This window comes from Balaenoptera ricei, chromosome 2, assembly GCF_028023285.1.
Source record: "Balaenoptera ricei isolate mBalRic1 chromosome 2, mBalRic1.hap2, whole genome shotgun sequence".
NCBI lineage: Eukaryota > Metazoa > Chordata > Mammalia > Artiodactyla > Balaenopteridae > Balaenoptera > Balaenoptera ricei.
The window spans coordinates 158,339,493-158,363,405 of NC_082640.1; the positions used below are offsets into that span (position 1 = coordinate 158,339,493).

The 23,913-nt window shown below is 40.4% G+C and overlaps 1 protein-coding gene across 4 annotated transcripts in view; it reads left to right on the forward strand.

Moving 5' to 3' along the window:
• Positions 1 to 23,913, forward strand: part of RGS6 (regulator of G protein signaling 6) — a 582,944-nt gene that overhangs the window by 377,789 nt on the left and 181,242 nt on the right. For all 4 annotated transcript variants that reach the window (XM_059914558.1, XM_059914555.1, XM_059914557.1 and 1 more), the window contains exon 3: positions 20,499 to 20,598. In XM_059914558.1, coding sequence (XP_059770541.1) covers positions 20,499 to 20,598 — 100 coding nt within the window. The remainder of the gene's footprint in view (positions 1 to 20,498; positions 20,599 to 23,913) is intronic.

Consider the following 23,913-nt stretch of genomic DNA (forward strand, 5'->3'; position numbering starts at 1 on the left):
TAAAATATTGGCTATATTCTCTGTGTTGTATAATATATTGTTATAGCTTATTTTGCACCTAATAGTTTGTACCTCTTAATCCCCTCCCCCTATGTTGCCCCTCCCCCCTTCCCTCTTCCCACTGGTAACCACTAGTTTGTTCTCTATATCTGTGAGTCTGTTTCTTTTTTGTTATATTCACTAGTTTGTTGTATTTTTTAGATTCCACATATAAGTGATATCATACAGTATTTGTCTTTCTCTGTCTGACTTATTTCATTTAGCATAATGCCCTCCAAGTCCATCCATGTTGCTGCAGATGGCAAAATTTCATTCTATTTTATGGCTGAGAAATATTCTATTGTGTATATATACACAATATACATCTTCTTTATTCATTCATCTGCTGATGGACACTTAGGTTGCTTCCATACCTTGGCAATTGTAAATAACGCTGCTATGAACATTGGGTGCATGTATCTTTGAATTAGTGTGTTTGTATTTTTTGGATATGTACCTCGGAGTGGAATTGCTGGGTCATGTGGTATTTCTATTTTTAAGTTTTTTGAGAACCCTCCATACTGTTTTCCACAGTGGCTGTACCAATTTACATTCCCACCAACAGTGTAGGGGGGGTTTCCTTTTCTCCATACACTCGCCAACATTGTTATTTGCAAACCCACTCTTTTTACTTGGACTGTGGGGTTTTTTAAGTTGATAGAGGGGCTAAGCACTGCCCTGCCAACCTCTACCCCTGTCGTGTAGTGCTTTCACAGGATCTAGTCACTTGCTTTTACCCTCACTACAGTTTGTGGATGTTCTCTTAGATCTGGTGCCCGATGGGAACTTGGTATTCCTAAGTGTGTCCTCATCAGTACAGATGAGGGCCCTGTCACCTCCCTCACTCAGGTCACTATGTTTCTGTTTATGCATCCTATGATCAAATTAACCTTTTCATGTTTTGTGTTTGCTGTCATCTTACCTTGTAAGTTTTTAGTTGACTCAAATGAAAAATATCTAATATTTGGGCTGCTAATTTATCTCTCAAGTTGTGTGGTATTCTACCTACATATCTGTGCCCTAAGTGTAGGAGTTTATATTTATTCCTGATTACAGATAGTTTTAGAACAAACAAAACCCAGCTCTGGATGGAATACTCCTCACTCCTGATTCTGGAAAATAGTGTCTTCCTGCACCTCTGGTTCTGAATCTCGTCTCTGAATCTGGTGTTTATTCTCAGCCCTAACGTTAGACATGGTCTTGGCTTTTTAGAAAGGCAGAGCTTTGAAGGAATATGCTGTGTGGCTTCCTGGGAATCAGACAATATGCAAGATGTCAAATAAGTCAGTTTGGCACATGGAACACTGTCTGATCTGGAAATAGTCATCCTATCTTGGGAGAGAATATGTGTGTGTGTGTGTGTGTGTGTGTGTGTGTGTGTGTGTGTGTGTGTGTAGGGAGAGAGCAGTGGAGGGGAAGAGAGAGGGGAGAGGAAGGGAGCATGAGAGGAAATTGTTTTCATTGCATGTTGAACGGAAATAATTGGAAAAATTAATTCCTATGACCTGTAAAGTCATTTGAGGAGTGTAAGTTTGCTAGGGCTGCCATAAGAAAGTATTACAGACTGAGTGGCTTAAACAACATAACTTTATTGTCTCAAAGTTCTGCTGTCTAAAAGTTGGGGATCAAGGTGTCCACAGGGTTGGTTCCTTCCACGATCCTTGAGGGAAGGATGTGTCCCAGGCTGCTCTCCTCAGCTTGCAGATGACTCTCTTCTCCCTGTGTCTCCACATCGTCTTCCTTTTACACATCTCTGTGTCCAAATATCCCCTTCTTATAAGGACACAGTCATTTGGATTAGGACCCACCCTAATGACCTCATTATAACATGATTGCCTCTGTAAAGACTCTATCTCCAAATCAGGCCACGCTCTGAGGCACTGGGGGTTAGGACTTGAATGTAGGACTTTGAGGAGGACACAGTTCAGCCCATAACAAGAGGATTCACGACACAGTATAATAAGAATATCAGCAAGGCAGCAAGGAGCTCCTGCAAAGCCGGTAGAGCAGTGGAAGTCACATCTGAGACGTGGCCTTTCTGATTGATGCCACTCTGGAAATGGTCCAGTTCCCACCAACCATTTACCTGTTCCACACCCCTGCCAGGTATTTCAGGCCCTTTGACAGCTTTTCTCCTTAGGTGGGGGAGAAAACCTTCTCCCTTCCAAATTGCTGTGGTCCGTGTTTGAAATCCAGCAGTTTCTCACATTTGCATCCCTCCTCTGCACCTCCTGGTTCTCTGCAAATCCTCCACCCACACGTAGAGGAGGGAAAAAGTCCTTTTCATTTAGACAGGAGGGGCCAGGTGCTCTACATACAGCGGCGTCTCCATTTAAACGTGAAAAGCTAGGGGGCGTGGTCAGCTGAATGACTGGCAAGTCTCAGGGCCACTCCCCAACCACCCTGCCTCCCCTGTAGATGGGAGCCGGGCACCCAGTGGGTGCTTCTATGTCCTGCCTGACAGGACTGCAGGCTCCGCCTGACTCTCACTTGCCCTCCTGTTGCAGAAGAACTGCAGGGAGACTGCAAAAAAAAAAAAAAAGTGGCTACAAAAGCCACTTAATCCATGTGGTTAACAGAAGTCATTGGCAAATGACCCCACTGCCCTCCCCAGGGACTTGAAGGGTTAATTTTCAGATATGGGTGTTCATCCCACAGATTTTCAGTGTGTGCCAGTAGTGCATCACATGCTTCCCAGAGTTACTTGGGCTCCTTCTTAGATTAAAATCAGAATTAAGTCAGATAGATAAATACTGTATTAAATCTCATTTTCTTAGGAATGAAAAATAAGTTTATCTTTCAGTCCGTGATTTCAGGAGCAGGAGGCAAAGGACATTGAAATAAAAAACACCTTTTCCTGGGCCTGCAAAACTTGTCCTTCCTCCAGACAGATGTAGACCTCTCCTTGGCAAGGTGCTACCTGTGGCTAGGAAGGTCCTGCTGCAGGTCCTGCGTGTAGTGGGACTTGGGAGGGAAGGTGGTAAAAATAAGGCTGCTTGGGGAGCCCAGCGTTGATGCAGAGTTGGTTCACGGGATGATCCTTTTCCATGTAGTTGGAAACCTACAAAAAGTGGGCCCATGAAGTAGGAAATGACTTCAGTGACACCCGTTTGGAATGCGTGGCTCTTCTTCCCCAGCTGTTGACCGCTGAGGCTTGCTGCAGGGAACTGAACAACAAAGGGCCAATCACATGCATCTGAAGGGAGCAGTAGAATCTTCTGTGGTTACTCATTTGCTTCAGATGGAAGAAGAAATTAAATCTATTTTGAAGGCGGGGAAATTAACATTTATTGGGAGCAACTGTGTGCCAGGCACTGTGCTAGGAGCTTTTGCCTACATCTTCATTTAAATTTTAGAAATAAACTGTTATTCCTTAAAATTAATAAAAGTAGTTCGTGGATATTAAAGAAAGTTGGGGAAATATTATAAAGCCTAAAGAAGAGAATAAAATTACCCATTGTGCCTTAGCCCATTCTGTTTAATCCTTTGGTGGCTGGATTGAAAGGGAGACACCAGCCAATTCAGAAAAACCAGGGGACCTCGTGCTTCTTTCTGTGTAAGAGAAGGTGCAGGGGCATTTTATGGTGCAGGAATGCAACGAGGGGAAGGATCCAAAGTCTACAGGGGAGACGGCAGCCTCTGGGCATCAGTTACAGACCAGGAGGGGTACTCTGGCATCACTCAGGGGAGTGTCCCAGAAAACAGCCCACGGGCTGGGGTGTTCCGAGCAACAGTATTTGTCAGCAGGAGAGCCATAAGACTCAAAACCCAAAACAGAACCCTTGTTGCTGTCCCTCTGGCAGCACAAGCCGGGGTTGTCATGGGCCCCACCCAGCAGTGCCCGGCAGGACCCCAGGTTGCTGAGGACGGTGCTCGGGGCGCCCTCAGGAATGGAGGCAGGAATTACATGAAGTGAGCAGTGTACATGCACCTCCTTCAGCATGGCTCCCTTGGGGACTGTTAAAATCCTCGAGGATTACTTAAAATCCTCGAGATGACCGTGGAAGAAAGGGACCCTCCTATCTTGTTTCCCAGCATCTAGCACCTAGTGAGTGCTCAAATATATTTGGCATAAATTCACCTCCTGTTTCCCCTTTAGGACTCTTACCTGGTTTTGCCTGTATAGCATTGAGGGGGGTCCACACACTGGTTTGTCTCAGGGGTGACTCTCCTGTGCTCACTGGAGCAGTTGGGGACATCAAACCTGAAGAATGATATCACCAAAGAAGACAATGCCCCAGGAAGAAAAGTAACCAGATCAGCAGCAGTGGGGCCGCCATCTGAGGAAACGGTGAAAAGAATGGGTCCCCTCAGGACAGGTGGGGAGGGGCCCGATGAAACCACAGGCACAGAATCAGAGTCAGCTGGACTGAGGGGAGGCCAGCAGGACCGCCCTCCCCTTCGGAGGGAAGGGTGGTGGTGTCATCGCAAACCACAGTGAGATGTTTAGCACCAAGAAGTGGTGCTACCCCGGGTTCTTCTGAGTGTGGACGGCAGTGGTTCTGAGCAAAGCAGACAGGGGCCCTGGGGGGCAGGCAGCTGGGCAGTCTGTGGGCACCCCTGTCAGAAGAGGTGTGGACACAGTGAGAGGGGAGCCTGGGGATGACCAGGCCTCAGGTGCAGACCTACTTTTTCTTTTTAATTCTCTAAAGCTTCTCTAGGCATTCTGGTGTTGCCAATTGCTGAGCAAATTTCACTCTAGCCCTTCTTGTTGCACCTGGAAATGCCCTTCTCTCTGAAACTCTGGGAGACTATGAAGGGCTAGTTCTCTCATTTCCCTGAGATTAAGGGATGAGTATTCCCTGTTTTAAGGGATGACTGTTATCCTCTCTGTTTTCTATTTCCATTCAGTGGAGCCCAGGTACAGAAGACCAAGGCTCATCTTCAAAGATGAGAACTGTCTCTTCTCTCCAGAAAGTTACATTCTAGAGGGAAAGAAGCAGAACTTCAGTAACAGAAAATAGTCCTAAGTGGAGGCATATAGCACTTACCATTGGAGCAGAGGGAGAAACACCATATTCTGGATCTTGCCTCACATCCTTTGAATGGAAAAAGGGAATAAAAAATAGAGACATTCATTCTGTTTATCCATTCTATATATCATAGCTTACATCTGCTAACCCCCAACCTCCTGCTCCATCCCTCCCCAACCTCCTCCCTCTTGGCAACCACAAGTCTGTTCTCTATGTCCATGAGTCTGTTTCTGTTTCGTAGATAGGTTCTATATAAGCTATTGTACATAGAATGGATAAACAACAAGGTCCTACTGTATAGCACAGGGAACTATATTCAATATCCTATGATAAACCATAATGGAAAAGAATATTTTTAAAAAGAATGTATATATGTATAACTGAATCACTTTGCTGTACAGCAGAAATTAACACAACAATGTAAGTAAAATATATTGCAATAAAAAATATTTTTCAATAAAAAATATATACATAACGCATATGTACACATGTGCTGGAAAGATCAAGTGACATTTCCTAGAGGAGGAGCTTTGAGCAAGGTCTGGGAGCGTGATGAAGATTTGGGTGGGTTTACAGTGGTGGACGAATCATTGCATGAGCAAGGATAGAATGCGGAGAAGTGTTTGCAGATAAGTGTGACCAGGAACCAAAAGGGTTTGGGGAACTGATGCTGGAAAGGTAGTTTGATGTCAAATCAGAGAGGACCTTGAATTCCATAGTAGGAACCTTGGCATTTATTTTGTAACAGTAGGGAGCCACAGCAGGTGTTTGAGGAGATTATTTACATACATGATTCCAAGCCCCCAAGTTCGCTCCAGTGGTCAGTTCAGTTGTTCAGCTTGGAGTAGGGGAAGGTGTTGAGGAAGAGTCAGAAAGGATGAGTGATTCCAGAGTCCAGGGTGTCCCTGGGGACAAGGTCTTATGTTTCTTGCTCCCCTCCAGGAGGAAAAATATGTCGTAAGATTCTAGGACACTGAAGGGACCAGTTTTCTTTGGAAACAAAGATATTGACCTCTCTCTAGCAGTAAGGGAAAGGTGATGTACCTGTTAAACTAGATTATTTCTGTAGGAACTTAAAATATATGAAAGGCTTCACGTTCACATTTGGAGCATTTTATGGTGCCGGCCTAATTATTTGGGTTGTGTTGCTGCATGATATTCCTTGTCCAATTCTCCTTGGTAGGCTAGATTGAGGAATGTGGCAAGGGAAAATCTGGGATGGGAAATAAAAAAGGATGTTTGTTTTTGCATGTGTGGAATGTGGTGTTGTTGTTAATTAGTGGGCTGTGACCCATTTGAGAAGCTCCTGGAAACAACCTCTGAACCACCCATCTAATTGTTCCCAGCAGACCAAAAACTGAAGCATTTAAAGTGTCATGGAAGCAATGACTTCTGGATATAGACAGACATCTTCCCTGTCATCATCTCTGACACCTTCCCCAAGCAGAAGGCCACCATTCCTGGCTGACCATTGGTCTGGCTGTTAAACTGTTCAGAAAAAGCAGAGAGCAGTGGAGTCTGGGAAAATCTACCCACTTCCTCCCCAGGAGGAGAAAATAGTAATCTGTTTTGCAAACAAGACAGAATCCTGTTTTTTCCAAACATTTAGTCTTGAGTAGGGGTCACTGTTGCTACTGTAAAAAATTACCACAATTTTAATGGTTTAACCCAACATAAATTTGCTGTTTTACAGTTCTGGGGCTCAGAAGTCTGGAATGGGCCTTTCTGTGCTAAAATCAAGGTGTTGGCAGGACTACATACCTTTTTGAAGGCTCTAGGGGACAATCTGTTTCCTTGCCTTTTCTGGCTTCTAGAAGCCTCCCACATCCCTTGGATTGTGGCCCCTCCCTCCATCTTCAAAGCCAGCGAAGTCCCATTTCTCTGACCCTTTTTCTGTGGCCACATCTCTCTCTCACTGACTGCACCTGGGAAAAGTCCTTGTCTTTCAAGGACTCATGTGATTAGACTAAGCCCAGCTGGATAATGCGGGATAACCACTCCATCTCAAAGCCCTAAACGCATTACCTTTGCAATGTGTCTTTTGCCATGTAAGGCAACATATTCACAGGTTCCAAAAAAGAGGTGGACATCTTTTTTTGGGGACGGGGGAGAGGCGGGCATTTTTCTGCCTTCCACACTGTGTATTAAACTTTTAAACACAAGATGTGGCCCCATCTTCTGCATCTCCTTCCACACAGCTAAAGTCTTAGGTGAACCGAGGCCTCCCTGGGAGCTACCCTGGCACTGGTGTAGTGACTCAGGGAGCCGGCTCTGGAGCAAGACTGCCTGGGTTTCTTACCAATAATCTCTTTATTCAAGTCTCATTTGGCCTTGGACAGTTTACCTTTCCTAAGTATCACTGTGTTTATCTGTTCCCAATAAGAAGCAGATAGCAAACTCAATTAGAGTAACTTGAGAATATAATAAAGAGATTTTAGGTCCTCTGACATTGCTAGAATGTTGCATTGGTCGGTATTCATTTTCCTCATTTGCCTTGTATCTCACCTTCTGCAGTCAGAGATTCCTTGTTCCGTGGCTTGCCCAAAGGACCTGCTCCACTCATATTTGCAAACAAACAGTAGATTCTTCTACAGGAGAGACAATGCCTTCTAAGGCATGACTATTGCAGCCAAGCTCAGGGGAAAGTCATTTCCCCTAAAGTATCATCAACAGGCCACTTGTCCACTGACCTAGAACGTCATTCTTGCCTGCTTTTCTCTTCAGTTAAATGGGGAACAATGTTTTCCATAAAAGTAATTTATGAAGCACTACGTATGGTAATAGTAAAACCATAAAAATGGGACTTCCCTGGTGGCACAGTGGTTAAGAATCCGCCTGCCAATTCAGGGGACAGGGATTCGAGCCCAGGTCCAGGAAGATCCCACATGCCGCGGAACAACTAAGCCCGTGTGCCACAACTACTGAGCCTGCACTCTACAGCCCGCAAGCCACAGCTACTGAGCCCACATGCCACAACTACTGAAGCTCGTGTGCCTAGAGCATGTGCTCCACAACAAGAGAAGCCACCGCAATGAGAAGCCCGCACACTGCAACGAAGAGTAGACCCCACTCGCCGCAACTAGAGAAAGCCCGCGTACAGCAAAGAAGACCCAACACAACCAAAAATAAATAAATAAGATAAACAAATTTATTTTAAAAAAGACCCATAAAAATAAGCTTCCAGGATACAAAGCAAATAACACTGCTTCATCCTTCTAGCCTGGCACTGCCCCTGGGTGATGTCAGGATCAGTCCATTGGGGAACTGGCTCCTAGCTGGACTGGTACTTAGGTGCCTATTTAGCAATTCCTTGAACACTGTTGCTAAGGTTCATGGAATCTTGAGATTTCTGTTTACTTAACGCATTTCCAAAGCAGAATGATCTTAAAAATGTAAATACCGAATTCACTTTAAATGGCAGATATCACTACCCCTAAATCCATGATACATTAAGTATCCCATTCAATGCTGGATTCCAAGATAAAGTTCTTTAAGAATATAGTACTCATGTCATTCATTCATTCATTAATTCATTCATTTACTGATGCATACATTTGATTATTCATTCAATAAATATTTACTGAGCACCCACAATTAGGATTAAATGGTGAGCAAAACCATTTAATCTAATGAGAAATACAAGTACGAATTAAAGTGATAATTGATAGAGAGAAAAGATAGAGGGTTCTATAAGAGCTTATAACAGAAGCACCGAGAAACCATAGACAGATTTTAAGTTAAAGGATCAAATTTTTTCCTCTAAGAGCATCAACAGGCTGCATGTAGAGAACAGATCAGAGAAAAATCAAGATCTGCCTAACCATCCTTCATGAATGTTCTTTAATACAGTGTCTTTGTGGCAGAGAGTGTTACTCGGTTAACCCAACCCCATTTCCATTCTCCTATTCCCATAGTTCCATGTGGTGTAGAGGCTGGAAAAGCTAATTACCCTCTTCCCAGCTTCCTTTGCAACCACATGTAGCCATGTGACCCCGTTCTGGCCAGTGAGACTAGAACAGAGATCTGTTGGGATCTTCTGGGAAGGAATATACTTTTCCAGATAAAAGGAACAAGTACAGCTGTACCAACACTCCCTGCTTCTTCCCACCTTTCTTCTTCTTTAACATAGAAGTGACGTCTAGAGCTGCGGTAGCTTTCTGGAAACTGTGAAGGAAAAGCCAAGATGGCGATTCATGTAGGACTGAGTAACTGCAGTAATGCCAGCAGCCACCCACATGGATAGTACTTGTTATGGGGGGAAAATAATACCTCATGTTTGGATTTTGGATTTTTTTAAATTTTTTATTGAAGTATAGTTGGTTTACAATGTTGTGTAAGTTTCTGGTGTACAGCAAAGTGATTCAATTTTTTATATATATAACTATATATGTATATATTGTTTTTCAGATTCTTTTCTATTATAGATCATTACAAGATATGGAATATAGTTCCCTGTGCTACACAGTAAGACATTGTTGTTTATCTGTTTTACATATAGTAGTGTGTGTATGTTAATTCCAAACTCCTAATTTATCCTTCCTCCCCTCTTTTCCCTTTTGTAACCATAAGTTTGTTTTCTATGTCGGTGAGTCTGTTTCTGTTTTGCATGTAAGATCATTTGTATCATATTTTAGATTCCACATATAGGTGATATCATATGATATTTGTCTTTCTCTGACTTACTTAGTATGATAATCTCTAGGTCCACCCATGTTGCTGCAAATGGCATTATTTCATTCTTTTTTATGGCTGAATAATATTCCATTGTATATATGTTATGACATCTTCTTTATCCGTTCATCTGTCAATGGACATTTAGGTTGCTTCTTTGTATTGGCTATTGTAAATAGTGCTGCAATGAACATTGTGGTACATGACTCTTTTTGAATTATGATTTTCTCAGGGTATGTGCCCAGTAGTGGGAAAGCTGGGTCGTATGGTAGTCTGTTTTTAGTTTTTTAAGGAAACTCCATACTGTTCTCCCTAGTGGCTGTATCAATTTACATTCCCACCAACAGTGCAAGAGGGTTCCCTTTTCTCCACACCCTCTCCAGCGTTTGTGGTTTGTACATTTTCTGATGATGCCCATTCTAACTGGTGTGAGGTGATACCTTGTTGTAGTTTTGATTTTTATTCCTCTAATAATTACTGATGTTGAGCAGCTTTTCATGTGCTTCTTGGCCATCTGTATGTCTTCTTTGGAGTAATGTCTATTTAGGTCTTCTGCCCATTTTTTGATTGGGCTGTTTGTTTTCTTGATATTGAGCTGCATGAGCTGTTTATATATTTTGGAGATTAATCCTTTGTCCATTGATTCGTTTGCAAATATTTTCTGCCATTCTCAGGGTGGTCTTTTCATCTTGTTTATGGTTTCCTTTGCTTTGCAAAAGCTTTTAAGTTTCATTAGGTCCCATTTGTTTCTTTTGGTTTTTATTTCCATTACTCTAGGAGGTGGATCAAAAAAGATCTTGCTGTGATTTGTGTCAAAGAGTGTTCTTCCTATGTTTTCCTCTAAGAGTTTTATAGTGTCCGGTCTTACATTTAGGTCTCTAATCCGTTTTGAGTTTATTTTTGTGTATGGTGTTAGGGAGTGTTCTAATTTCATTCTTTTACATGTAGCTGTCCAGTTTTCCCAGCACCACTTATGAAGAGACTGTCTTTTCTCCATTGTATATCCTTGCCTACTTTGTCATAGATTAGTTGACCATAGGTGTGTGGGTTATCTCTGGGCTTTCTATCCTGTTCCATTGATCTATATTTCTGTTTTTGTGCCAGTACCATATTGTCTTGATTACTGTAGCTTTGTAGTATAGTCTGAAGTCAGGGAGTCTGATTCCTCCAGCTCTGTTTTTTTCCCTCAAGACTGCTTTGGCTATTCAGGGTCTCTTGTTTCTCCATGCAAATTTTAAGATTTTTTGTTCTAGTTCTGTAAAAATTGCCATTGGTAATTTGATAGGGATTGCCTTGAATCTGTAGATTACTTTGGGTAGTATAGTCATTTTCACAATATTGATTCTTCCAATCCAAGAACATGGTATATCTCTCCATCTGTTGGTATCACCTTTAATTTCTTTCATCAGTGTCTTATAGTTTTCTGCATAGAGGTCTTCTGTCTCCTTAGGTAGGTTTATTCCTACGTATTTTATTATTTTTGTTGCAGTGGTAAATGGGAGTGTTTCCTTAATTTCTCTTTCAGATTTTTCATCATTAGTGTATAGGAATGCAAGAGATTTCTGTGAATTAATTTTGTATCCTGCAACTTTACCAAATTCATTGATTAGCTCTAGTAGTTTTCTGGTGGCATCTTTAGGATTCTCTACGTATAGTGTCATGTCGTCTGCAAACAGTGACAGTTTTACTTCTTCTTTTCCAATTTGTATTCCTTTTATTTCTTTTTCTTCTCTGATTGCCGTGGCTAGGACTTCCAAAACTATGTTGAATAATAGTGGTGAGAGTGGACATCCTTGTCTTGTTCCTGATCTTAGAGGAGATGCTTTCAGTTTTTCACCATTGAGAATGATGTTTGCTGTGGGTTTGTCGTTTATGGCATTTATTATGTTGAGGTAGGTTCCCTCTATGTCGGCTTTCTGGGGAGTTTTTATCATAAATGCGTGTTGAATTTTGTCAAAAGCTTTTTCTGCATCTATTGAGATGATCATATGGTTTTTATTCTTCAATTTGTTATTATGGTGTATCATATTGATTGATTGGTGTATATTGAAGAATCCTTGCATCCCTGAGATAAATCCCACTTGATCATGGTGTATGATCCTTTTAATGTGTTGTTGGATTCTGTTTGCTAGTATTTTGTTGAGGATTTTTGTATCTATATTCATCAGTGATATTGGCCTGTAATTTTCTTTTTTTGTAGTATCTTTGTCTGGTTTTGGTATCAGGGTGATGGTGGCCTCATAGAATGAGTTTGGGAGTATTCCTTCCTCTGCAATTTTTGGAAAGATGGGTGTTAGCTCTTCTCTAAACGTTTGATAGAATTCACCTGTGAAGCCATCTGGTCCTGGGCTTTTGTTTGTTGGAAGATTCTTAATCACAGTTTCAATTTCATTACTTGTGATTGGTCTGTTCATACTTTCTATTTCTTCCTGGTTCAGTCTTGGAAGGTTATACCTCTCTAAGAATTTGTCCATTTCTTCCAGGTTGTCCATTTTATTGGCATAGAGTTGCTTGTTGTAGTCTCTTAGGATGCTTTGTATTTCTGCTGTGTCCGTTGTAACTTCTCCTTTTTCATTTCTAATTTTATTGATTTGAGTCCTCTTCCTCTTTTTCTTGATGAGTCTGGCTAATGGTTTATCAATTTTATTTATCTTCTCAAAGAACCAGCTTTTAGTTCTTTTGATCTTTGCTATTGTTTTCTTCTTTTCTATTTCATTTATTTCTGCTCTGATCTTTATGATTTCTTTCCTTCTACTAACTTTGGGTTTTGTTTGTTCTTCTTTCTCTAGTTCCTTTAGGTGTAAGGTTAGATTGTTTATTTGAGATTTGTCTTGTTTCTTGAGGTAGGTTTGTATTGCTATAAACTTCCCTCTTAGAACTGCTTTTGCTGCATCCCATAGGTTTTGGATCATTGTGTTTTCATTGTCATTTGTCTCTAGGTACTTTTTGATTTCCTCTTTGATTTCTTCTGTGATCTCTTGATTATTTAGTAACGTATTCTTTAGCCTCCATGTGTTTGTGTTTTTTACGTTTTTTTCCCTGTAATTGATTTCTAATCTCATAGTGTTGTGGTCAGAAAAGATGCTTGATATTATTTCAATTTTCTTAAATTTACTGAAGCTTGATTTGTGACCCGAGATGTGATCTATCCTGGAGAATGTACCATGTACACTTGAGAAGAACGTGTAATCTGCTGTTTTTGGATGGAATGTCCTATAAATATCAATTAAATCTATCTGGTCTATTGTGTCATTTAAAACTTGTGTTTCTTTATTAATTTTCTGTTTGGATGATCTGTCCACTGGTGTAAGTGAGGTGTTAAAGTCCCCCACTATTATTGTGTTACTGTCGATTTCCTCTTTTATAGCTGTTAGCAGTTGCCTTATGTATTGAGGTGCTCCTATGTTGGGTGAATATATATTAATAATTGTTATATCTTCTTCTTGGATTGATCCCTTGATCATTATGTGGTGTCCTTCCTTGTCTCTTATAACAGTCTTTATTTTAAAGTCTATCTTATCTGATACAAGTATTGCTACTCCAGCTTTCTTTTGATTTCCATTTGAATGGAATATCTTTTTCCATCCCCTCACTCTCAGTCTGTATGTGTACCTAGGTCTGAAGTGGGTCTCTTGTAGACAGCATATATTAGGGTCTTGTTTTTGTATCCATTCAGCAACCCTGTCTTTTGGTTGGAGCATTTAATCCATTCACGTTCAAGGTAATTATCGATATGTATATTCCTATTACCATTTTCTTAATTGTTATGGGTTTGTTTTTGTAGGTCCTTTTCTTCTCTTGTGTTTCCCACTTAGAGAAGTTCCTTTAACATTTGTTGTAGAGCTGGTTTGGTGGTGCTGAATTCTCTTAGCTTTTGCTTGTCCATAAAGCTTTTGATTTCTCTGTTGAATCTGAATGAGATCCTTGCTAGGTAGAGTAATCTTGGTTGTAGGTTCTTCCCTTGCATCAATTTAAATATATCATGCCACTCCCTTCTGGCTTGTAGAGTTTCTGCTGAGAAATCAGCTGTTAACCTTATGGGAGTTCCCTTGTATGTTATTTGTCATTTTTCCCTTGTTGCTTTCAATAATTTTTCTTTGTCTTTAATTTTTGTCAGTTTGATTACTGTGTGTCTCAGCATGTTTCTCCTTGGGTTTATCCTTTATGGGACTCTCTGCGCTTCCTGGACTTGGGTGGCTATTTCCTTTCCCATGTTAGGGAAGTTTTCGACTATAATCTCTTCAAATATTTTCTCTGGTCCTTTCTCTCTCTCTTCTCCTTCTGGGACCCCTATAATGCGAATGTTGTTGTGTTTAATGTTGTCCCAGAAGTCTCTTAGGCTGTCTTCATTTCTTTTCATTCTTTTTTCTTTATTCTGTTCCGTGGCAGTGAATACCACCATTCTGTCTTCCAGGTCACTTATCCGTTCTTCTGCCTCAGTTATTCTGCTACTGATTCCTTCTAGTGTAGTTGTCATTTCAGTTACTGTATTGTTCATCTCTGTTTGTTTGTTCTTTAATTCTTCTAGGTCTTTGTTAAACATTTCTTGCATCTTCTCGATCTTTGCCTCCACTCTTTTTCTGAGGTCCTGGATCATCTTCACTATCATTATTCTGAATTCTTTTTGTGGAAGTTTTTTTTTCTGGAAGATTTTGTTTTTCTGGGGTTTTATCTTGTTCCTTCATCTGGTACATAGCCCTCTGCCTTTTCATCTTGTCTATCTTTCTGTGAATGTCTTTTCTCTTCCACAGGCTGTAGGATTGTAGTTTTTCTTGCTTCTGCTGTCTGCCCTCTGGTGGATGAGGCTATGTCATATGACAATATTTTTATATTACTTTATAAGTTTACCTGCAAACTCTGGAACTCCACACTCCAGATGCCCTCCTTTTCACGTGCTACCTCTCCCCTTCCGCACCATGTAACTTTTTAAATTATCGTTTTATCCAGATATATGCCCAGGGGTAGGATTGCAAGATCATATGGTAGCTCTATTTTTAGTTTTTTAAGGAACCTCCATACTGCTCTGAGTTTGGATTTTTTTAAACTTTCCGTCAAGAGCATTCTAGGCTGATACAGTGATTCAAAGTAAGTTTAACTGAATACAAGTTAGCAGGCATGCAATCATTGTCATAGCTAGCACAAGGAATCTCAAAAGTCTGCACCTGACATTGAAATCAGCCTTTTGAATGGGATGGAGGAAAAGGGTGGAAGTCTTGATGGTTCCCCCTCTGAGGGTCTCTGAAAGTGGTATTCCTTAGTGTTTCTAACTTCTTTGGAACTCATACTTGGCTCTGCTGTCTCCAACACAGGCTACATCCCTGAGTCTTTCTGAAATTTATTAGTCCATGATGAAGAGGAACAGATTCTCTCTTTTACCTACTTTTTGTAACCATAGAAACTAAATCAGTGCCTGGCACTTTGTAGATGCTCATTAAATGTCCACTAAACCAGTAGGTGAAGCTGAGGACATTTAAATGTTGGGAATAGCAGTGTGTGGTGTTTTTAAAAATAAAAGTGAGAAATGGCCTGATCTTATGGAACACATATGGGGCAGACCATACTCAGTGGAGCATGCCCATTTTGGATTAAGAAATATGATTATCACTTGCCAGCTCTGATTCCTGCCTCTGGGCTGATAAGATGTGTGTCCAAAGATTCATTTTCACTCATTCGCAGACACCAAAATAGAAGAGGTTTTTAATGAATGCAGGAGCTGAAGTAACAGTCATTAGTAGCTAGAAATAGGGAACTGATTGCTAAGTCAAGATGAAATGCTTCAATAAAAAAGACCTTCATGCCTGAGGCATACTCTGCCTTCTTTGCTGAAGTTGTGGTGTATTTTTTTTTTTAATAATGGCAACATAGTTTGCCTGTTCTTGACGTTTTCTAATCTTCCACTGAGGAAAGATTGGAGGAGCTAAATAAATTAGTTATCAGATAATTAATTTACACAAACAAAACTAATATTGGCCCTTAGTCATTTCTGTTAGTCATGCCATCTATCCAAACAGAGATGGAGCTGGCCAAGAAAGGGCAGTGTCAAGGCCACTTTGTATCATGTCTCTGCGTGGCTTCTGATGCCATCTGTCTGAAATGATTTCTAAAAACATCAAAAATCCCTGGTCCTGCCCAGCACCTTTCCCCCACCTTGCACTGCTCAGCACTGAGAAGCGTTCTGCATGGATCCACCTGGCAGATGGGCAGGATGGTAACCCAGGGGCCTGATTGCTGGTCCTATTCCTTCCTTGCAGACACAGCTTTGCATTTGTCAAGTCAGAGAAGTCTCTCATGTTTTAGAACTATAAATCCTAGTTTAGCAACCAGAGCTATCACTGTAGAGATGAGGGAAGTGAAGTCCAGAGAGGTTAAGTAGCTTGTCTAAGGTCAACAGAGCAAAACAGTGAAGCTGAGGCTGGCATTTCTCTTGGGCCTCAGACCAGTGTTCTTCCTACTGTCCTTCTGTGGCTTCAGTTTGTAAAGGGAGGATTGCTTCTCCCCACTCCTCTCTTATACCCCATGGTTATTTCAGTGAATTATGTCTACTGTCCTCATAATATTCCTTTTCATTTCAAAGAAAACCCACTCTATGGTATAGTGCTTTCCATGTTTCCTGCTGTTTGGAAGGATGTTTTACCTGCTTGTCAGTGCTGAGCTCTGAGTTCCTTAGAGAAGGGCGTTTGGTTGTTGTGAGCCATCCAGGCAGAACTGGCTGAGCTGGCCACGTGATTTCTCCGCATCACTTGGCTGTCAGATAAGGGCCACCTGCTTATTGATTGGCACAGTGTAACTTAGGTCCAACATGCTCCCTGATGACAAAGAACTTCAGGGAATTGATGTTGCTATTCTTCAGGAACAAAAGGTACCAGAAGTTAGATGGAACTGAACAGTCAAGAAAACAAAAGTATATACCTCCCGTCTCCCCATTCCCAACCCAGGAGCTGTGATCTGCCAATAGAGGATAAGTCCAACCAAGCCCCTGGGACAAAGAGAGAAAATGCTGAGCAACAAGACGTCAACAGTCATTGGGCCAAAATAAACCTTGAGATGGTTGAGAATCTGATTATCTGGATCAATTTCTCTTTTTTCTCCTTTATCCTCTTAGGACTGAGCTAAACGTTCCCTTCAATGCAAACAGTATTAAGTGCCTTGTATCTAAAAAGCATGTTGGCAGGCACTGGTTGAGGATAAAAGATGAATCTTAGATTTAATAGACAGAGCTTGGGCATTGGACACAGGAAGACTTGGGTAAGAATCCTGGCTTTGCCACTTAATAGCTGTGTGTCCTTGGATAAATGACTTAACCTGTCTGAGCCTTAATTTCAGTATCTTTGTTAAATAAATTTTAAGACTGAGAAAAGTATTAAAATACCTAGGACAGTATTGATAATAACATAGATGTTCTGAAAATGTTTGTCATTATAATTTATATAAGCTCCTGGGAGCCCACTTTTGATCTTTTGGTAGGTCTGTACTCTTAGCATTTCTCCAGAAACCATGAAAAACTTTTCAGAGACAGTATTATTAGCTGATGTCACAGTGGACCATGCTATGGAATCAAACTCAGCTATCACAAATTTGCCTGACATAATGTTAGAATAAACCCTAAGAATTTTTAAGCACATTGTGAATGGTGTAGATGGAATTTCTGCATTCTTTAAAAGGGTTGGCTTCTAGGATGCCCTACCTCTAAGGTTTATTGATTCTTATTATTTGTTGTGGCTTCATCAATTTTGACAAATGCATTTTTTCAGAGCCCTGTGTATCAGTCAGCTATAGCCACAATTTTTCTGAATAGCAAATCACTCCAAACTCAGTGGCATGCAACAATAAGCATGCATTTCTCACTCATGAGTCTGCAGGTCAGCTGAGTTTTGACTGTCTAGCTATGGGTTGGGTCCCTTCTGCTCTAGATGTCTCTCACCTTCCTTGGAACAACAGCCATCTGATGCAGGAGGGCCAGGGAAGGGGGTAAGCATCACCATCCAGGTACATTGAATGCCTCTGCTCACATCACATTCAATAACATCCCATTAGCCAGGCAAGTCACATGGCTAAGCCCCAAAGTCAAGAAGCAGACTTTCCGCCCACCATGAGGCCAGAACAAGGATCTGGGTGTCTGTTAATTCTGGGGAGGAGTCAAGAATTGGGGATCAATGAAACATTCTTCTACACCTCTGGTGCTGTAAACTATTGCTAGAACATTATCCCCTTCTGGTCATTTAAGGAGATTGTCCTTTGGATCTAGTTGTAACCTCTGACGAGTGATCTACCTCTTGGTACATTGTGGGCCAACATAAGAAGGTAGGTTTTCTTCTTTAGTAGACAGGTCCTTTTAAGATTCAGTGGTGTGATAAAGCAACTAAACAGAGCAGAGGAAAAAAGAATCATGGAGATGTCCTCTGTCAGTTTTTAAATCCAGTCCACATCAGAACAGACTGGAACTTTTACCAACTAATGTCATGTCAGGGGTCTAACTGAATTGAAATATTGGCTTTCCTCCAATTTCCAGTGATTTTTCAGGCCATTTCATAAAAAGCAGCAATGTAACTGATACTTCTGGTTTCACATAGCACACTAGATCAAAAGCATAGATTACTTTGAAAATCTGATCATTTTTCTAGGAATAACTCTCCTTGACTATCAATAAGTAATAAATACTCAAACTACTCTGAATCGTTGCGTTGAGTTTAGAGGACAAAAGGTGGGGCTCTAGCTGAGACTATTAACAAGAATGTGGTTGAAAATCCTCCTTATCCTGTCATCTAACAGAATACAGGCCTTCAGAGAATGACCCTTTTTCCTGGTGTGATATATTCAACCACTGCCTAAGGGGCAGGGAACTTAAGATTCTTTCTCACTATCAGTACTTCTCTGGGAAACCAAGAAATATCCAGGGGAGAATGGTCTTCCTGCTTGGCTGCTTCTCTGAGACTCTTACTGGGTGACAGAGCACCCCAGGGTTTAGAAGCCTGATCTCTGGGATATGTGGCTGGGTTCAAGCTCAGATCTACCACTGGGTAGCTGTGTGACCTTGGGAAGGTGGTTTAATCTCTGTGGTGTCACTGATGCTGCTCAGAGATGGTCCTCTCCCCTCTCTTCCTGGCACCCAGAAGACTGGACCCCCTGGTTCCTTTGTGGTTGGGTGGTGACTCGTCCTGTCCAAAGAATTGTGATATTATTATAGTAACGTCTGGGCTATAACATGCAATAACTCATGCAAGTCTCCAGAATTCTCTCTTGTCTCCCTAACACAATGAGCAGCAATATTCAAGACGGTGGCTACTCCGTCAGCCTCGGTCCCAGGGTAACTACAATGAACAGATTCGTCCTGGTGATCTCTGATAGACTTGTAGCATGAGAGAAAAATAAACTTGGTTACATTAAACCATTGTGATTTTGAGGGTTATTTGTTACCACAGCTTAACTTAGTCTACCCTGATTGATACACCTCACTAAATCTCAGCTTCTTTATCTGAAAATGAGGATAATAGTGGAATCTAGGCTATGAAGTAATCATGGGAATTAAATAAGATAATATGTCTATAGTACTTAGAATAGTACCTACATAATAAATTCTTAATATATTTTGGCTATTGTATATTATCATTATTATTACGTTATATCTTATGCTAACTTTGTCTCTAACAAGTTACCTATTTCTTTCAAATAAGTTGTTAGTCATGTGATTTGAGAAACTCACTTACCCACAAATTGCTATACTAGTACATTAGACTAGGTGAACTCCAGCTTTAAATTTCTAGACTTAAAATTATGTGACTCTACTCTGGAAGCACTCAGAGAATCCATCCTGGTGTTTCAAATACATTCTATTGCTTAGGGGAACAAAATATGTGATAAAACTCAGCACTATCTTCTTCCCTTTTCCAGTTGCCCTTCCCTACCACTCACCAAACAAAAAGATCTATGTCCTTTTTACAGGTTGCTCTGTATCCTATTCCGAAGATTTCTGCCCAGGAAATTACATCTGGCTTGTAAATTCTCAGCTACAGATTGGTTTCCCAGTTTAGGCACCTACATCCTTGGTAGTCCATCTCCTCTCTCTGTTCTGTGTTCAATCTATGTACACAGTATCTTGTCTTGTCAATACAATTTCACCTGGCTCCAGGCCGTAGCCCACCATGGTCTTCTCATGGTAGTGTGGTCTTCTCTAGTCCAAAAGGAGAGGATCGTGTTCTTGTTCCATCTTAGTCCTGGCTAAAGGTGACGCCCCTCATGCCACCACTCACAACCATGAGACTTGTCCTCCAACTTCTCCACATCAGTACTTTCCATATCTTGATTTATATTCTTTATTTTTTCCCCTATGTGACTCTGGCTGAATCCTTCTCTGGTCCCAAAGGCAGCCCCGCCTATACTTCTAACAGCAGTATGTTAATAAGGTTAGGTTAAACTATAGGAAATTGCCATTTTTAGGTTGAATGTGGCAATTTCATATGGCTCAACCTATATATAAACCCAATTTAGGAAAGAGGAGGAATTTCATCACATACATATTGAATTGCATGTTGGATCCAATCCTATCAAGAATTTCTTTCTCCTTACTTGCTGAACTGGGGGCAAGTGGTTGTTCTTACAGACCATGCTTTATGCTATTTATATATAACCCCCTGGCCTCCCTATCCCCAGCACTTGGCCCGTAGCAGATCCTGCTACTAAGTTTATTGACTGAGGCAGAGGCTTTTCCTAATATCTCTTATTGGCATCCATGTTCCCACATTTTGGCTATTTATAAAGGTACTGTTTACTATTACTTTGTGAGGTACAATAACACTTCTTTTCTTTAATCTCTTTCAGATTGAAGACATCATTACAAAGATGCAAGATGACAAGACAGGTGGTGTGCCTATCAGAACAGTCAAGAGCTTTCTCTCCAAAATCCCCAGTGTTGTCACAGGTAAATGTTCTCCTTACAAGATGTTGATGGCAACAAGGAAGTGTTGCTGAAGTGTTGTGTAGCCTTGACTGTGACCTGGGAGGTGTCTAATAGTTTGTGAATAGCAAAGATGATATGTTCACTGTGCTTCTTATATAAAGTCAAGTTCTGATCCTGGTTTCTAGGAAGAAACTACTCTTTGCCAGTCATTAAGAATGGTCTAACCATGACCAGCCTATGGTTGAGGCTTCTGGAAAGAAACAAACTCATTAACAAACTGGCTAGCCCATCAGCCATTTCGCCTATGGGGTGTACACAAGCACAGAAATATTAAGGAAATTATTTTAGTTTTAAACAAGCTTTAAAAAAAGTCTTATATTCAAATTCTACAAAATGCTTTAAAGTGTTTTAACTCATTGTACTTGAACTCTTGAAAGAAGTGGTTTTAAAATGTTCTTCTGCATTACTTTGGGGTTTTTGTGTGTTTTCTGTGCTCAAATATCTCTTTAAAAATTGTTAATTGTGAAATCTATCAAACACATGGGTATAGTTTGAAGAAGAAGAATAGAACAGGTCACATGTACCACCATGCCGCTTCATAAATAACACATCCTCGGTATCTTAGAGCCTCTAGGGAACGTAGTGGATGGCATCTACCTCCCTTTCTACCAGAGGAACCACTATCTACTTTTATATTAAACAAATTGTTGCTTTTCCTCACAATCTTTCCACATAGGTGTGTATCCCTTACTATCCAAACCAATAACCAAATAAATTAAGATAAAATTTTAGATGATTCCCTATCAAAATCTGGCTATTTGCTTTCCCATTTTGGGGAAAATGCACACCTATAGAATGGCTAAAATAAAAATCCTGACAATACCAAGTGTCAGTGAGGTTATGGAGCAACTGGAACTCTCATATGCTGTTGGTGGGAAGGTAAAATAATGCAGCTACTCTGGAAGTTTCTTACAAAGTTAAACATATCCTTACCATGTGACCCAGCAATCCCACTCCTAGGTACTTATCCAAGAGAAATAAAACTTGCATTCAGACAAAAACTTGTCAATATTCGTAGCAACTTTATTTATCATCTCTGAAGACTGGAAACAACCCAGATGTCCTTCAGTGGGTGAATGAATAAACAGACTGTGGTACATCCATATCCAGCAATAAAAAGGAGAGAACTATTGATGTATGCACCAACTTGGATTAATCTCGAAGTCATTTGTCTGAATGAAAAAAAATCCATCTCAGAAGGTTAGATACTATATGAATCCATTTGTAGGACATTCTAAAAAATAAATAAACCAAAAAAAAAAGAAAACCTATAGCGATAGAGAGCAGATCAATAGTTGCCAGGGATTGGGAGTTGGGGGAGTTATGGAATGACAGAACAGTTCTGTATTCTGATTGGGTTAGTGGTGGTGACATGAATCTATACATAGGTCAAGATTCATAGAACAGCACACCAAAAAAAAAAAAAAGAGTCAATATACTATATGTCACTTTAAAAAATAAATGTACTCAGTTGAGGTACCCATAAGCATCCCAACTTATTTTTCAGACTGTCACTGTCTGAACTCAAGTACCAAGTAGATTTGGATAATGAAAGATGCTTGCATTCTTAGTATTCTCTCATTCTGAAATTTATATAAATGGAATTATACCCTAATATTGGCTAGTATATATTATATTTTTTCACCCATTTCTGGATTTTGCTTGATAAAATGTTGTTCAGGATTTTGTATCTATTTTCATGGGCAAGATTGGACTGTTGGTTTTCTTATTTACCCTCGTTGCTGGTTTCAGTACCAAATTTATGCTAGTTTCATAAGATGAACAACGGCATATATCTCTTTCATTGACACTGTGGTGTTCTCTGAAAAATAATTTTACCTTTAATCTAGCTTTCAGGTGTTTATTTCAATTATTCTATTTTTATTTATTAAAGTTCCATCTGGTTCTTCTTTCAGTATGCCTGGTCATTCATTCAACAAATACTTACTCGGTATTTACCATTTTCTAAGCATTGTTGGGCACTGGGGATCCAGAAGTAAATGAAACAGGTCAGAGTTTCTGCTCTCATGGAATTTAGATTCTAGTAGAGGAGATAAAATAGAGAAGGAAAATTTGCAGAATTTCCGTAGTGATAAAGACCAATGAAGAAAATAAGTATGAAAAGGGGATAGGAGTGTTAAAATTTTGGAACTAGTGGCCAAGCAAGAACTTCCTGAGAAGGTAACATTTGAGTAAAGATGGACGGAGATGAGGGGTTTGCATTATGTGGATACTGAGGTAACAAGCATTCCTGACAGCCAGTGCTAAAACTCCAAGGCAGGCGTGTTCCTGGTGTACTGAGGAACTAAGAAGAGGGAACTAGAATAGAGTGAAGAAAACAAAGGATAATAGAGATGAAGTCAGAGTGATAATGGTGAGCTAGATCGTGTAGCTTCTTGGTCATTATAAGGCCCCCGGAGGACTTTGAGCATGGGGTGACATGCTCTGACTTATGTTTCAACAGGATCACTCTATTGCTTTCTAAGTACTCTGGGGAGTTGGGAGGTTAAGCACCAGATAGGAGGCTATTGTAAAAATGGTGACTCAGACTAGGCTGTCAGCATTGGAGATATGTGAAGTGGTCAGGTTCCAATTCAAGCTTAAAGGCAGAATAGTATTTGGGGATAGATCTGATGTAGAATATGAGAGAAAGAAAGGAATTGATGATGACTCCACACTTTTGGGCTTGAGTGACTAGAAGAACAGAGTTGCCATTAAGTTCAATGACAAAGACTGTGAATGGGGCAGGGGGGTTGTTTGTTTGTTTAGCTGAAGTATAAGAAATCAAAAAATTAATTTTCATTTTTATTTTTTAATTGAAGTACAGTTGATTTACAATATTGTGTTAGCTTCAGGTGTACAGCAAAGTGATTCAGTTATACATATATATGTATATTCTTTTCCCTTATAGGTTATTACAAAATATTGGGTTCCCTGTGCTATACAGTAGGTCCTTGTTGGTTATCTATTTTATATACAGTAGTGTGTATATGTTAATCTCAAACTCCTAATTTATCTCTCCCTGCCCTTTCCCCTTTAGTAACCATAAGTTTGTTTTCTATGTCTGGGGGTCTATTTCTGTTTTGTAAATAAGTTCATTTATATCTTTTTTTTTTTTTTAGATTCCAAATGTAAGCAATATTATATGATATTTGTCTTTCCCTGTCTGGCTTACTTCATTTTGTATGATAATCACTGGGTCCATCCATGATGCTGCAAATGATTATTTCATTCTCTTTTGTGGCTGAGTAATATTCCATTGTGTATGTATGTATA